The sequence below is a fragment of the Theropithecus gelada genome, chromosome 9 (genome assembly GCF_003255815.1).
Source record: "Theropithecus gelada isolate Dixy chromosome 9, Tgel_1.0, whole genome shotgun sequence".
Lineage (NCBI taxonomy): Eukaryota > Metazoa > Chordata > Mammalia > Primates > Cercopithecidae > Theropithecus > Theropithecus gelada.
The window spans coordinates 66,218,361-66,231,512 of NC_037677.1; the positions used below are offsets into that span (position 1 = coordinate 66,218,361).

Here is a 13,152-nt window from a genome sequence, read left to right on the forward strand (position 1 = left end):
TCGAGACCATCCTGGCTAACACAGTGAAACCCCGTCTCTACTAAAAATACAAAAACTTAGCCGGGCGAGGTGGCAGGCGCCTGTAGTCCCAGCTACTCGGGAGGCTGAGGCAGGAGAATGGCGTGAACCCGGGAGGCGGAGCTTGCAGTGAGCTGAGATCCGGCCACTGCACTCCAGCCTGGGTGACAGAGCGAGACTCCCTCTCAAAAAAAAAAAAAAAAAAAAAAAAAAAAACCCCAAAAAAACAAACTACCTTTTGGGTGATGTTTTGTTCAAAACAATACTACTTTGTTCTTCAGCAGCACCTATACCAAAGTATTAATGAGTAACACCCACATTTATAATTACATACAACATTAATCACTGTGTCTCCAGAACTTACCACAGTGCCTAATATGAAAAAGGCCAAAGGTTTATTCAACTGAACTACAATGTATTTACAGCAAATGACTGGAATACTCAAATACAGTTGTCTAAAATTTGTCAGTTTTCACCAAGTATGGTAAATGGAATGAGACTTAAGAGTTCTAAATTATAGCTAAGTTACAGTGGTTTTTTTTTTTTTTTTTAACAGTATTTTTCTAACATTAAGTTAGGAATTTCGACCAGACTACTTGGACTTAAAACATCAGCTTCCGAACAGTAGAAAGTGATTTCACCTATGTCAATTAACACTGATTGATAAAGACTATGCATGTTCTAAACAGGGTAGAAACTATTCCTATATTCAGTGGAGAAGAATCATGGATTCTTTCCAAGTCCTCAGAGGAAACACAGATGTGTTCTAAATCTCAGACAACACTGCATAGTAGTTAAGGGGGCAGGCTCTAAGCACAAATAGACTGGAATTTTAATCTGGTTCTTTCACTTCTTAGTATTTACCGTGCATGAGGTATTTAACCTCTATGGTCCTGAGTTTTCCCACCTGCAGAAGAAAGTAATAGATTCTACCTCAGAAGATTAAAATCAGGTAACATATGTAAAGCAGCTAACCCACAATAAGCACCCAAATCTGTCATTGTTTCCGCCAGCTAATAACCCATTCTTATTTTTCCATCCCCTAGAGAAAACATACAGAGCACTATTAAACACTTCCTTCTCTGTATTATGAAGGATACCAGATTCACCTTTCTGATTACGAACTGTACAGTTTCTCTAAACAGAATCAACTACATAAAGCTACCCTATCGATTAACCTGCCGAAATAGCTAATTTTTGGAAATATTGTTATGACAACTATACTTGCTAATTTTTGGAAATATTGTTATGACAACTATACTTTCAAAATGGTTCAATTGCCTTTCTTACCATCAAGCCGCTTACTAATCTGCTCCTTTGCCACTCTACTAGGCCAGCATTTTCTCACTGTTCCAGCCACTGAGGTTCTTTCATTTTTCTCCCCAGTACTGGAACCAACATTCTTCAAATCCGGATTTCCCATGTGTTCAGCAATACTTTCAACATTCCTAGAAGTCTGTACTTCCTGTGGTTTTTCTTCCATACGACCTTTTGATTCAGACACATCTAAATCATCATTACTCTTAGCTGCTTGGTCTAAAAGTGTGACAATCACTGAAGAATCTGGTGGTGAAGTTCTTTCTGGTGAACTTGAGTCTTCTGAAATATGAAGAGGTGTGGGTGGCAAGTCTGACAAATAAGCCAATTCTTTTTGTGTTCGTGGGGGTTTTTCAGTAATTTCTGAAAGCTTTACAGGGTTACAGCAAAGTTTGGCATATTCACCACCTAACCTATGACACAATTCATTAATTATGACATCACAGTCTCCAAGAAGCTCTACATCAAAATGCAGATGAGGCAAAGGTTCTCTATTAATTAATATCTGAGGCACTTCATGGGGTATGGAACCTAAAATAGGGTGAAAAATAAGAGTTAGAAAAAGGGAGGAAGAAGTAAGCTAATAAAACCACAACAGATACATTACACAAAAATCGAACAAGGGCTTGAGCTCCAAATTTCCAAAAAAAACCCATGCACTAAATACTTAACCAAGCCATTACATTTCATCAAGCAAGCAGATGGGCAGTTAAATGTCTTTTATAAAACGTTCAGGTTCTGCTCCTGTCACCTGGTTACCCCTGAGCAATATTCCCAGACTTTCCCACTCTGAACCTCAAATTTCCTTGTCTGTAGAATGGGGATAATAGTACTTTTCCACAAGACTGTGAAGATTAAATGAGTTAATAAGTCAAGTGCATAGAAGAGTTCTTGGCACATAAATGTTCTACTTAAGTAGCTCCTGATATAAAGAAGGTGAGCCGGGTGCGGTGGCTGACACCTGTAATCCCAGCACTTTGAATGGCCGAGGCAGGCGGATCACCTGAGGTCAGGAGTTCAAGACCAACCTGACCAACATGGTGAAACCCCGTCTCTACTATTAGCCGGGTGTGTGGTGGCGCATGCCTCTAATCCCAGCTTCTTGGGAGGAAAAATGCTTGAATCCAGGAGGCAGAGACTGTAGTGAGGAAGAGACTGCAGTGAGCCAAGATCATGCCATTGCACTCCAGCCTGGGCAACAAGGGAGGCAAGGAGGACGGGAGGAAGGATGGGAGGGAGGGTGGAAGGATGGGAGGGAGGATGGAAGGATGGGAGGGAGGATGGGAGGGAGGAAGGAAGGACGGACAGAAGGATGGACTGATGGGAAGGAAGGACGAATGGACAGAAGGACGGACATACAGAAGAAAGGAAGGACAAACAGAAGGAGGAAGGATGGAAGGATGGAAAGATGGAAGGAAGGGAGGAAGGGAGTGGGGAGGAGGGGAGGGAAGGAAAAAAGTCATACAAATAAATTCTACACTATTGTAAACCTGTTTCTTTTTTTAATTATCTTTGCAACACACCATACTATCCCACAGAAAGCTTTCAAAATAAAAGTTTTTAAGGACTGGGCGTGGTAGCTCATGCCTGTAATCCTAATGCTTTGAGAGGCAGAGGAGGAAGGATCACTTGAGGCCAGAAGTTTATGACCAGCCTGGACAACAAAGTGAATCCCATTTCTACAAAAAAAAAATTTTTTTCATTAGCCAAGCATGGTGTGCGTGTGTGGTCCTAACTACTCGGGAAGCTGAAGTGGACGGATTGCTTGTCCCCAGGAGTTCAAGGCTGCAGTGAGCTATAACTGCACCACTGCACTCTAGCCTGAACCCATCTCTTAAAAATAAAAAAAAAAAAAAGCTTTTAAGCAGAGTGCCTCTGAATTTGCTTTAAAAAGAGTAACTCAAGAACAAAGGGACTTGTATATTACATTTTCATGTTTCATTTAATTGCAAATTGTCTTGTATTCTACTTTAACAGAATTTCACAGCTAATTAGGTAAGACTGAGTTAACTGCTAAAGCCACAAGATATGGGATAGACACAAAATTGAAGAGCTTGACTCCATGTTTCCTTCAACTGTTTACTCTGGCTGCCTTGACTGCTGATGTGGGGTCTAATTAAATTCTCTGGCTAGGGATTTAATATTGTTTCCTCTCCTCTTTCTCTCACTTGTGAAAGGACACATCTGATGCAACTGAAATCTCTCTCTCTCCTCCTCCTCCTCCTCTGATTCTAAACTAGAGGAGAGAACAGTATGACATATGACATATGACATATGTCATACATATGACAAAGAAATGTTCCTGAGAGTAACGGGGATTTAAATTTTATGTGAACATTTTATACACACACCCTTTTGGGTAAACTAGACCAACATATCACCATTATGACTTGGCTATTATTACAAGAATGAACCAATCATTTTGAGCCCCCAAATTCCATCTTACATGGTACGTTACACTTCTACCTTCTACCAAACTATATATTTGAATTTACTAAATGTGAAATCAATTAAATTTGAAAGATCAACAACTGTAATCTTAAGAATAAAAAATATGAGGATTAAGGACCATTTCATAAATTAATTGATGCTAACATTAAAAACACATTCCACCAAAAAGTCTAAGTTACACTCTTTACCTTTGTCTTAATTTTTCACATAAATCAGAAGTAGAGTTTAGCATTACTTGTGGGTTTTTTTGTTTTTGATTTTTTGAGACAGAGTCCCACTCTGTTGCCCCGGCTGGAGTGCAGTGGCACAATCTCCGCTCACTGCAACCTCTGCCTCCTGGGTTCAAGCGGTTCTCACACCTCAGCCTCCCACGTAGCTGGAACTACATGCGCACACCACCACGCCCAACTGAGTTTTGTATTTTTAGCACAGACAGGGTTTCACCATGTTGGCCAGGCTGGTCTCAAACTGCTGCCCTCAAGGGATCCACACACCTCGGCCTCCCAAAGTGCTGAGATTATAGGCATGAGTCACTAACATTACTTGTGTTTTGACAACCCTCCACACCTCATCAAAATGTCAGATTCACCAGTCTCAATGAACAACAATGCCACATAAAAAATAGTTTAGCCAGATGTGGAGGCTTGTGCCTGTAATCCTAGCTACTCAAGGGGCTGAGGCAGGAGGATCCTTGAGCCCAGGAGTTCGAATCCAGCCTGGACAACACAACAGGACCTCATCTCTACTAAAAATAAACAATTTCTGGCCGGGCATGGTGGCTCATGCCTGTAATCCAGCACTTTGGGACGCCAAGACGGGTGGATCACCTGAGCTCAGGAGTTCGAGACCAGCCTGGCCAACATGGCGAAACCCGGTCTCTACTAAAAATATAAAAAGTTAGCCAGGCATGTTGGTGGACAACTGTAATCCCAGCTACTCAGGAGGCTGAGGCAGGAGGATCGCTTGAACCCAGGAGGCGGAAGTTGCAGTGAGCTGAGATCACGCCACCGCACTCCAGCCTGGGCAACAAGAGGGAAACTCCATCTCAATAAATAAACAAACAATTTCGAAAATTAGCTCTTCACCACTCTTTCAAACAGAAGCAGAGTAAGATTACTAGGGTTAGGGTCTATTATACAGATCCACAACCCATGACATTATATATAGAAATGATCTCCAAAAGCCATCACCAACTTACTTGGAATTAGTGCTACCGGTCTTACTTTGAGGGAAGACCCAATAACAATGAGGAGGTCAACTTCATCTTTGTCATACTTCATGGCTCTATGAAACTGTTCTGGTAAATTTTCACCAAAAAACACAATCTCTGGTTTCATGATAGCAAGCGGTTCATCAGCTGGGCACCTAGGACATCGAGGAACTACCTACGTATTTTCAGATTTTGGTTGAGGCAGAGAAGCAAACAGTAAGCTCAAGTTAGAAATAGTCAACATTTCCATAACTCTAAGAATACATTTCAGAATTATTAAAAAAAAAAAAAAACAGAAAAGCTATAGATAAACAGCAACTGGATAACAATCTAAACGTCAATGATGGGTAGTTTATTAACATACTATGAAACAGTGAAATACTATGCTCTTGTTATAATATCTACATAGAAAAACACTTGACATTGAAGAGTCCATCATATAAGAGGAAAAACACAATGTGTGTATATACACAAAACGGGAATTGATCCTTTAAAAGAAAAATACACATTTGTAAAACAAAATGACTCCATTTTATTTGAGATGGAGTCTCATTCTGTTGCCCAGGCTGGAGTGCAGTGGCATGATCTCAACTCACTACAACCTCCACCTCCTGAGTTCAAATGATTCTCCTGTCTCAGCCTCCCAAGTAGCTGAGATTAAAGGCATATGCCACCATGCCAGGCTAATTTTTGTATTTTTAGGAGAGACGGGGTTTTGCCATGTTGGCCAGGCTGGTCTCGAACTTCTGACCTCAAATGATCCACCCACCTCAGCCTCCCAAAGTGCTGGGATTACAAGCATGAGCCACTGCACCCGAACAATGATTCCATTTTAATATACTATTCTTCCTCTTTCATAATAATATAATTAACTCTATATATTGCTAAGCACACAGGACATATTTCTGGATAATTTTTATTTTCTGCTACATTTTCCTATATTTTTTGGCAATGAACATGTATGAAATAATTTTAAAAGATTACCACAACTAATTTAAGGTTCAAATCTGACAGGCACAAAAAGGGAAAGGAAGGAGAAAAACTACAACAACAACAACTTGCTTATGATCTGATGTTTTATGTTCGGCTTAGATACTAAGAAGCCAATTTCATAATTTTAACAGACTTTATAGGGCTGTTTTCTATATAAGGTATTGAAAGGTTCTTGTATATTTTACCAAAATTCCCAATTACTATTTTCTTCCTGAATATTTCTGTATCACGTATACTTTTAAGGGTAAAAAAAGGATTTTGAGGCAAAGAAGAAATACTTCAGAGACATGCACAATTCCTAAAATATGGGAAACAAATTACCTGATTAAAAATATCTCCTCGTACAGCTTCACAGTCAACTTTGTATTTACAAATCAGGCAAGATGCTGTTGCAAAGGAACCTAAAAACAACCAACATATATGTGCTTTATTAATGAAGTATTTCTGTTTCTTGAACACACCACGAATGTTATAAAGTTTGACATCAGAAATGTTAACAGGGTTTAAAGATTTTTAACTTTGATTTTAAACCTCAGAACACACTGCAGATTTTGTGATACACTACAGGAGAATCTAGGGGATGAATAATTTACATATTTATTTATACATAGAATGAATACAATTCTCAATCGCTGAGACAATAATGATGCCTTCTAAAGCTACTCTTTTGAACAAAACTGTAACAACTCACTCCTGCAGAGCTAAAATCCTGCAGAGTTGAACAGTTCCAATTCTATTACCTTAGTTCAGCAGTTCTTAGAAACACTTTAGATACCTAATGGCCTGTTCATACTTGTTTTACATTAAACATTTCTGAATCTCTGAATTCTGTACATCTCAACTATCCAGTTCTTTTAGTTTCATAAACTAAAGACGTCACATTTCTTCATTAATAGCTAACATTACTCTTGTAATCAGTTTTTTTTTTTTTTTTTTTTTTGGACAGAGTCTCACTCTCTGTCTCCCAGGCTGGAGCACAATGGTGCAATCTTGGCTCACTGCAACCTCCAACTCCCAAGTTCAAGTGATTCTCATGCCTCAGCCTCCTAAGTGGCTGGGATAACAGGTACGCCACCATGCCCGGCTAATTTTTGTATTTTTAGTAGAGCCAGGGTTTCACCATGTTGGCCAGGCTGTTCTCGAACTCCTGGCCTCATGTGATCCGCCCGCTTCAGCTTCCCAAAGTGCTAGGATTACAGGCGTGAGTCACCACACCCAGCCAGAAAAGATTATTTAAAATAATTGAATGCATGCAACTGCAGCATCTTTTGAAATCAAAAGCAAATTAATATTTGAGGTTTTATATAATTAACTGTTTTTATTATTTTTGTTTTCTACTTTTCTGAGGTTATCTATAATTAACGAGATAACATGATTAAATAATGCTTTATCTCTACTTCTCAATGGCAGTCTGCTTTAGAGGAAAAATCCTCCTATAAAAGTAAAATAAATTACAGAAAACCATTCTGAAGTTTACTAACCATGACACTGAATTATCCTCTGGATTCCTGCAACCTGTTCCAGCGTGTCTATGTTCTGGGTATAGTTGCGAAGTAGTTTTCCTTCCTTATCTGACAAGGCTATGAATTTGTGACAGAGAGATGGTTGGAATTGTCCAGGATATATTTCCTATATCAAGTAAAAGGTAGAAAAAATTTACATTAGTGAAATAAACTACAGATGTCATATGTTTAACAAAAAACTACCGATAATCCCCCACATATAATTTTAAAAATGAAATAGATGAGCATTTTAAAGTATCTAGATGGATGCAACACACACCTACAAAAGGACTGTTGCTGTCATGTATAAAACTCAGCAATTAGTGAACTTGGCCCCTTGAAGAAAAAGACAAAGTCAGCCCATAAACATCTCTAATAAATGTTGATATTTTAATAAAAGTCAGAAGTAACACAACCTTAGGATATCTAATTTTTGTTGGCTGCAAATTCAGACTTTTTTCTTTAAAGAAAAATGGGAAACTTTAAAATTACAGGTATCAAGGTAGGGTGATTTTAAAAAAAGCACTGTCAATACAAGAATATTTTAAAATTGTTTTGATTTATCATTCATTAGAATATCAACCTGTTGGAAGTTTAAAGCTAAAGTTTTAATCCTTACCAAAATTGTTTTCCTTCCACTGCACAGGCACATACTGGTATAGTATAGAGTTGCTCATGAATGCTGAGTTGCTGGATTTTGTGTGTGTGTTTTTCCCCCCAAATAATGCTTCAATGCTGTTTCTTCTTTAAAAACAAAGAATTCAGATATACACATGGCAAAAAGATCAGAGAAAAAGTATCAATTTTGGTCCTCCCAACTTTTGACAGTGTTTTTATTAAATTTCATTTAGTAAGTGACTATGGCAAAGGAAGTTTCTTCTCTACTTTTTCCTTTAAAGTAGTAGTGCTATCATCTACTTACTTCCTTACCATTCATTACAGGCTCTAATCTATCATAATGCTAGCAAAAAACTAGACACAACCGTATGCCCATCAGTAGGGAACCGGTTGTATAAATATGGTACATCCATAATAGTGGAATATGTAGCCATTAAAAAGAATGAGGGAGATCTAGATGAACTGCGCTAGAAAATGGTTCATGACATACGTGAAAAAAGCAAATTAGTCACCAGTATGTATAACTTTTGTTTTTGTTACTAAGCAAAAAGTGAAATTATATGCACATGTATATAGAGATGTCCATTTAATCAACCAAGTCAGGAAGGATACAAACAGGCTGTAAGCAGATGTGGGGAGCTTTCACTTCTGACATTATACAAAAAAGTTTAATAGCAATTAAGGATGACTTTTCACCTATTTAATATTTCAAATTAAAAAAAAAATCCCCAATGAAATTTCTAGGTTCTACTACCCAGGCTTCTTTTTTTTTTTTTTTGAGACGGAGTCTCGCTGTGTCACCCAGGCTGGAGTGCAGTGGCGCGATCTCGGCTCACTGCAAGCTCCGCCTCCCGGGTTTACGCCATTCTCCTGCCTCAGCCTCCGAGTAGCTGGGACTACAGGCGCCCGCCACCACGCCCGGCTAGTTTTTTGTATTTTTTTAGTAGAGACGGGGTTTCACCGTGTTAGCCAGGATGGTCTCGATCTCCTGACCTCGTGATCCACCCGCCTCGGCCTCCCAAAGTGCTGGGATTACAGGGTTGAGCCACCGCGCCCGGCCCAGGCTTCTAAGTAAAACTTAAGTGAATTCTGTAACAGCTATCACATACATGTCCACATGCTGCTAAAAACCTAGTATCCCAAAATATTGCCATACATTCAAATATTTATCACAAATTTTATGAATAACTCTTTCCAATTTAAGAAATGGACAGTGCATATAGTAGCAAGGAAAAAGCTTAATAAAGTCAATGTTTACAGAAAATCAAAAGCCATTGTTTTGGAAAAGTGACTTGTGTTAAATCCACCACTGTTTTCTTCCCCAGAATGCTTTGTTCTAATACATTTACATTTGAGAGATTAAGCATTGTAATGTCTTATTAAAGCTCCTTCTGGAAACAGCTTTTAGAGTATTTTCGGCACTACGAGAATATGCTAGACAACAGATAAAATAGGATCCATGGTAGTAAGCAAGTGATAATAGCATGCCAAATGCAGAATTAAAAAGAGAAAATAACTCCAAAGCATGGTCAGGGAACAAGAGCAAGTACCAAGACTCCACCCTCCCTGAATTAACTGTGTGCCTTATCCACGTCCACCCCCACCCTTCCTAAAGTGTAGAGTAAGAGAAACAAACAAGTATGGGACACTAGATTTAGCTCTTACACTTGTTTCCCTCCATGTCCTACTTATAACAGTTCAAAGTTAGCCCTTAAAATTAACTATTTAACTACCTTTAAGACAAATCATAAAGGACATTTTTTATTTTATGAACCTTTTTTTTTTTTTGAGACAGAGTTGCGCTCTTTTTGCCCAGGCTAGATGGAGTGCAATGGCACAATCTCGGCTCACCGCAACCTTCGCCTCCCGGGTTCAAGTGATTCTCCTGCCTCAGCCTCCTGAATAGTTGGGATTACAGGCATGTGCCACCACCCCGGCTAATATTGTATTTTAGTAGAGATGGGGTTTCTCCATGTTGGTCAGGCTGGTCTTCAACTCCTGACCTCAAGTGATCCACCTGCCTCGGCCTCCCAAAGTGCTGGGATTACAGGCGTGTGCCACCACGCCTGACCAAGCCTACATTTTACGTATGTGAGAATCTGAATGATTTGGGTCTCTGACTCATACTTTCTGTCACGTATGAAATGGACCATGTCTGAATTATTAGATTTAAATACAGTGTTCAAACTAAGAGAAACAGTACAGGTGTAGTGGCTCACACCTCTAATCCCAGCAGTTTGGAAGGCTGAGGCGGGCAGGTTACTTGAGACCAGGAGTTCGAGACCAGCCTGGGCAACATGGCGAAACCCTAACTCTACAAAAAACACAAAAATTACAAAAATTAGCCGGGCCTCATGGTTCATGCCGGTAGTCCCAGAAACTCAGGAGGCTGAGGTGGGAGGATCACCTGAGCCCAGGGAGGAAGAGGTTCCAGTGAGCTATGATCATGTCACTGCTCTCCAGCCTGGGTGACAGAGAGAGCCTTTTAAAAAACACAAAACAAACAAAAAAAACTAAAAGGAATCTGAAATAATGAAAAAAATTACTCTGGAAGGACTGTTCTAATATAAACCACTCCTCCTAAGATAGGACCACTTGTTGAAAACCAAATGACTGGAGATACAACTTACAGATAGAATATGGATTAACTCTTCCACAGTGAAAGTGTGACATGCTTAGTCCTATTCCAAGCAAGACAGGCCACCCAGTTTGAATATCCTAAAGCCTTTTTAAGGAACCAATCATGAGGGCTGGGCCATTCTGTTGCTGCCATACAGATCCTTATAGACTAAGAATGGAAGCAGAACTGGAACCAAAGGCTCAAAACACTGTAAAAATAAACCCTGCTTTCACATAGCTGTGTCTGGAAACATGTAAATAATCCAGGAATTGGCCACAGGCAACCAACGTGGTCAAAATTAAAGCTTAGAACTATCTGCAGAAAAAATGGCTTTTCTCCAGAGATTATGCCTTCCTTTCTTCTCCAAATTTCTAGCAATATGAATAAAAGACTCCAGTAAAGGCACAGGTGTAAATGCAGTCCCTCAAAACTAAGAAATCTGGGCGTGGTGGCACAGGCCTGTAGTTCCAGCTACTGGGGAGACAGATGAGGGAAAATCACTCAAGTCTGGGAGTTAGGGAGCTGTAGTACTCTAGGATCGTGCCTATGGATGGGCAATACACTCCAGCTCACACAACATAACGAAATTCACCCCCACCTTTTTTTTTTTTTTTTTTTTAGACAGAGTCACCCAGGATGGAGTGCAGTGGCACGATCTTGGCTCATCGCAACCTCCGCCTCCTGGGTTCAGGCAATTCTCCCACCTCAGCCTCCCAAGTAGCTGGCACTACAGGTGCACGCCACCACACTCAGCTAATTTTGTTTATTTTTAGTAGAGACACGGTTTTGCCATGTTGGTCAGGCTGGTCTCAAACTCCTGACCTCAGGTGATCCACCTGCCTTGGCCTCCCAAAGTGCTGGGATTACAGATGTGAGCCACTGTGCCCAGCCAAAATTTCCTCTTTAAAAATAAGAATTTTAAATTAAAGAATTCATCAAAGGCCGGGCGCGGTGGCTCAAGCCTGTAATCCCAGCACTTTGGGAGGCCGAGACGGGCGGATCACAAGGTCAGGAGATCGAGACCATCCTGGCTAACACGGTGAAACCCCGTCTCTACTAAAAAATACAAAAAACTAGCCGGGCGAGGTGGCGGGCGCCTGTAGTCCCAGCTACTCTGGAGGCTGAGGCAGGAGAATGGCGTGAACCTGGGAGGCGGAGCTTGCAGTGAGCTGAGATCCGGCCACTGCACTCCAGCCTGGGCGACAGAGCGAGACTCCGTCTCAAAAAAAAAAAAAAAAAAAAAGAATTCATCAAAATTTACCGATGTTAATCTTTGCTGATATCCACCTCCTCCTATATATAGTTCAGATGGAGGCAGTAAGTAGAGTTGCTAAGAAAATAGAACATAAATGTTCCTGTCAAAAAAAGTGAAATACATCAATCCTGGTAAGAAGAGTCCTCATAATCCCTCCTGTCTCTTTCATTCCACAAAACCACACTTGAATAAACTGCTCAACATCTTAATCAATACTAATAAATTGGTCATATGACAAATTCAACTGCATTTCAATATTCAATATATAAATGAGTATGGCTATGTTCTAATAAAAGTTTGTATTTATGAACACTGACATGAGAAATTTATATAATTTTCAAGTGTCATGAAACAGTTCTTTCAATTTTTTTCCCCAGTCATTTAAAATTAATCATTAGCAGGGGGTGGAGGTGGGACTGGGAAGACGTTGGGAATAAGTAGTTCAGGAGATCTATTGTTGACTATAATTAAGAACATACTGTGGCCAGACACGGTAGCTCATGCCTGTAATCCCAGCACTTTGGGAGGCCGAGGCAGGCGGATCACCTGAGGTCAGGGGTTCAAGACCAACCTGGTCAACACGGTGAAACCCCGTCTCTACTAAAAATACAAAAATCAGCTGGGCATGGAGGCAGGCACCTGTAATCCCAGCTACTTGGGAGGCTGAGGCAGGAGAATCACTTGTACCTGGGAGGCGGAGGTTGCAGTGAGCCAAGATAGCACCACTGCACTCCAGCCTGGGGAAGAGAGAGAGATTTTGTCTCAAAACAAAAACAAGAACAACAACAAAAAAAACATATTGTATACCTGAAAATTATTAAGAGATTTTAAATGTTCTCACCACCAAAAAAAAGTATGTGAAGTAATGAATATTAGCTTGAGTTAGCCATTCCATAACATACACACGTCAAAACATCATGTTGTATACCACATAAATTTTATTTGTTGATTTAAGTAATAAATTAATGCTTAATGCTTAGCTCACAGGCTATACAAAAACGGGAAGTGGGCCACATTTGGACTGAGGCCATAGTATGCCAATCCCTGTATTAACCTAACACAAGAGAATGTCAAACTGCCAGTCACCACTTAATAAATTTTAGTATGTACCACGCATAACATAAGCACTTTTAATTTCCTCTTTATTACGCTACAGACAAGGCTGAGA

The 13,152-nt window shown here is 40.0% G+C and overlaps 1 protein-coding gene across 4 annotated transcripts in view; it reads right to left on the bottom strand.

The window, feature by feature from the left end:
* The window catches only part of SIRT1 (sirtuin 1), a 35,595-nt gene that overhangs the window by 4,971 nt on the left and 17,472 nt on the right, over positions 1–13,152 (bottom strand). For 3 of the 4 annotated variants that reach the window (XM_025397868.1, XM_025397870.1, XM_025397869.1), the window contains 4 exons: positions 7,471–7,618; positions 6,311–6,390; positions 4,985–5,171; positions 1,309–1,866 (listed from right to left, as the gene is read on the bottom strand). In XM_025397868.1, coding sequence (XP_025253653.1) covers positions 1,309–1,866; positions 4,985–5,171; positions 6,311–6,390; positions 7,471–7,618 — 973 coding nt within the window. Of the gene's footprint in view, positions 1–1,308; positions 1,867–4,984; positions 5,172–6,310; positions 6,391–7,470; positions 7,619–8,110; positions 8,236–13,152 lie in introns of all 4 variants that reach the window. The other variant, XM_025397871.1, reaches the window with a different exon arrangement.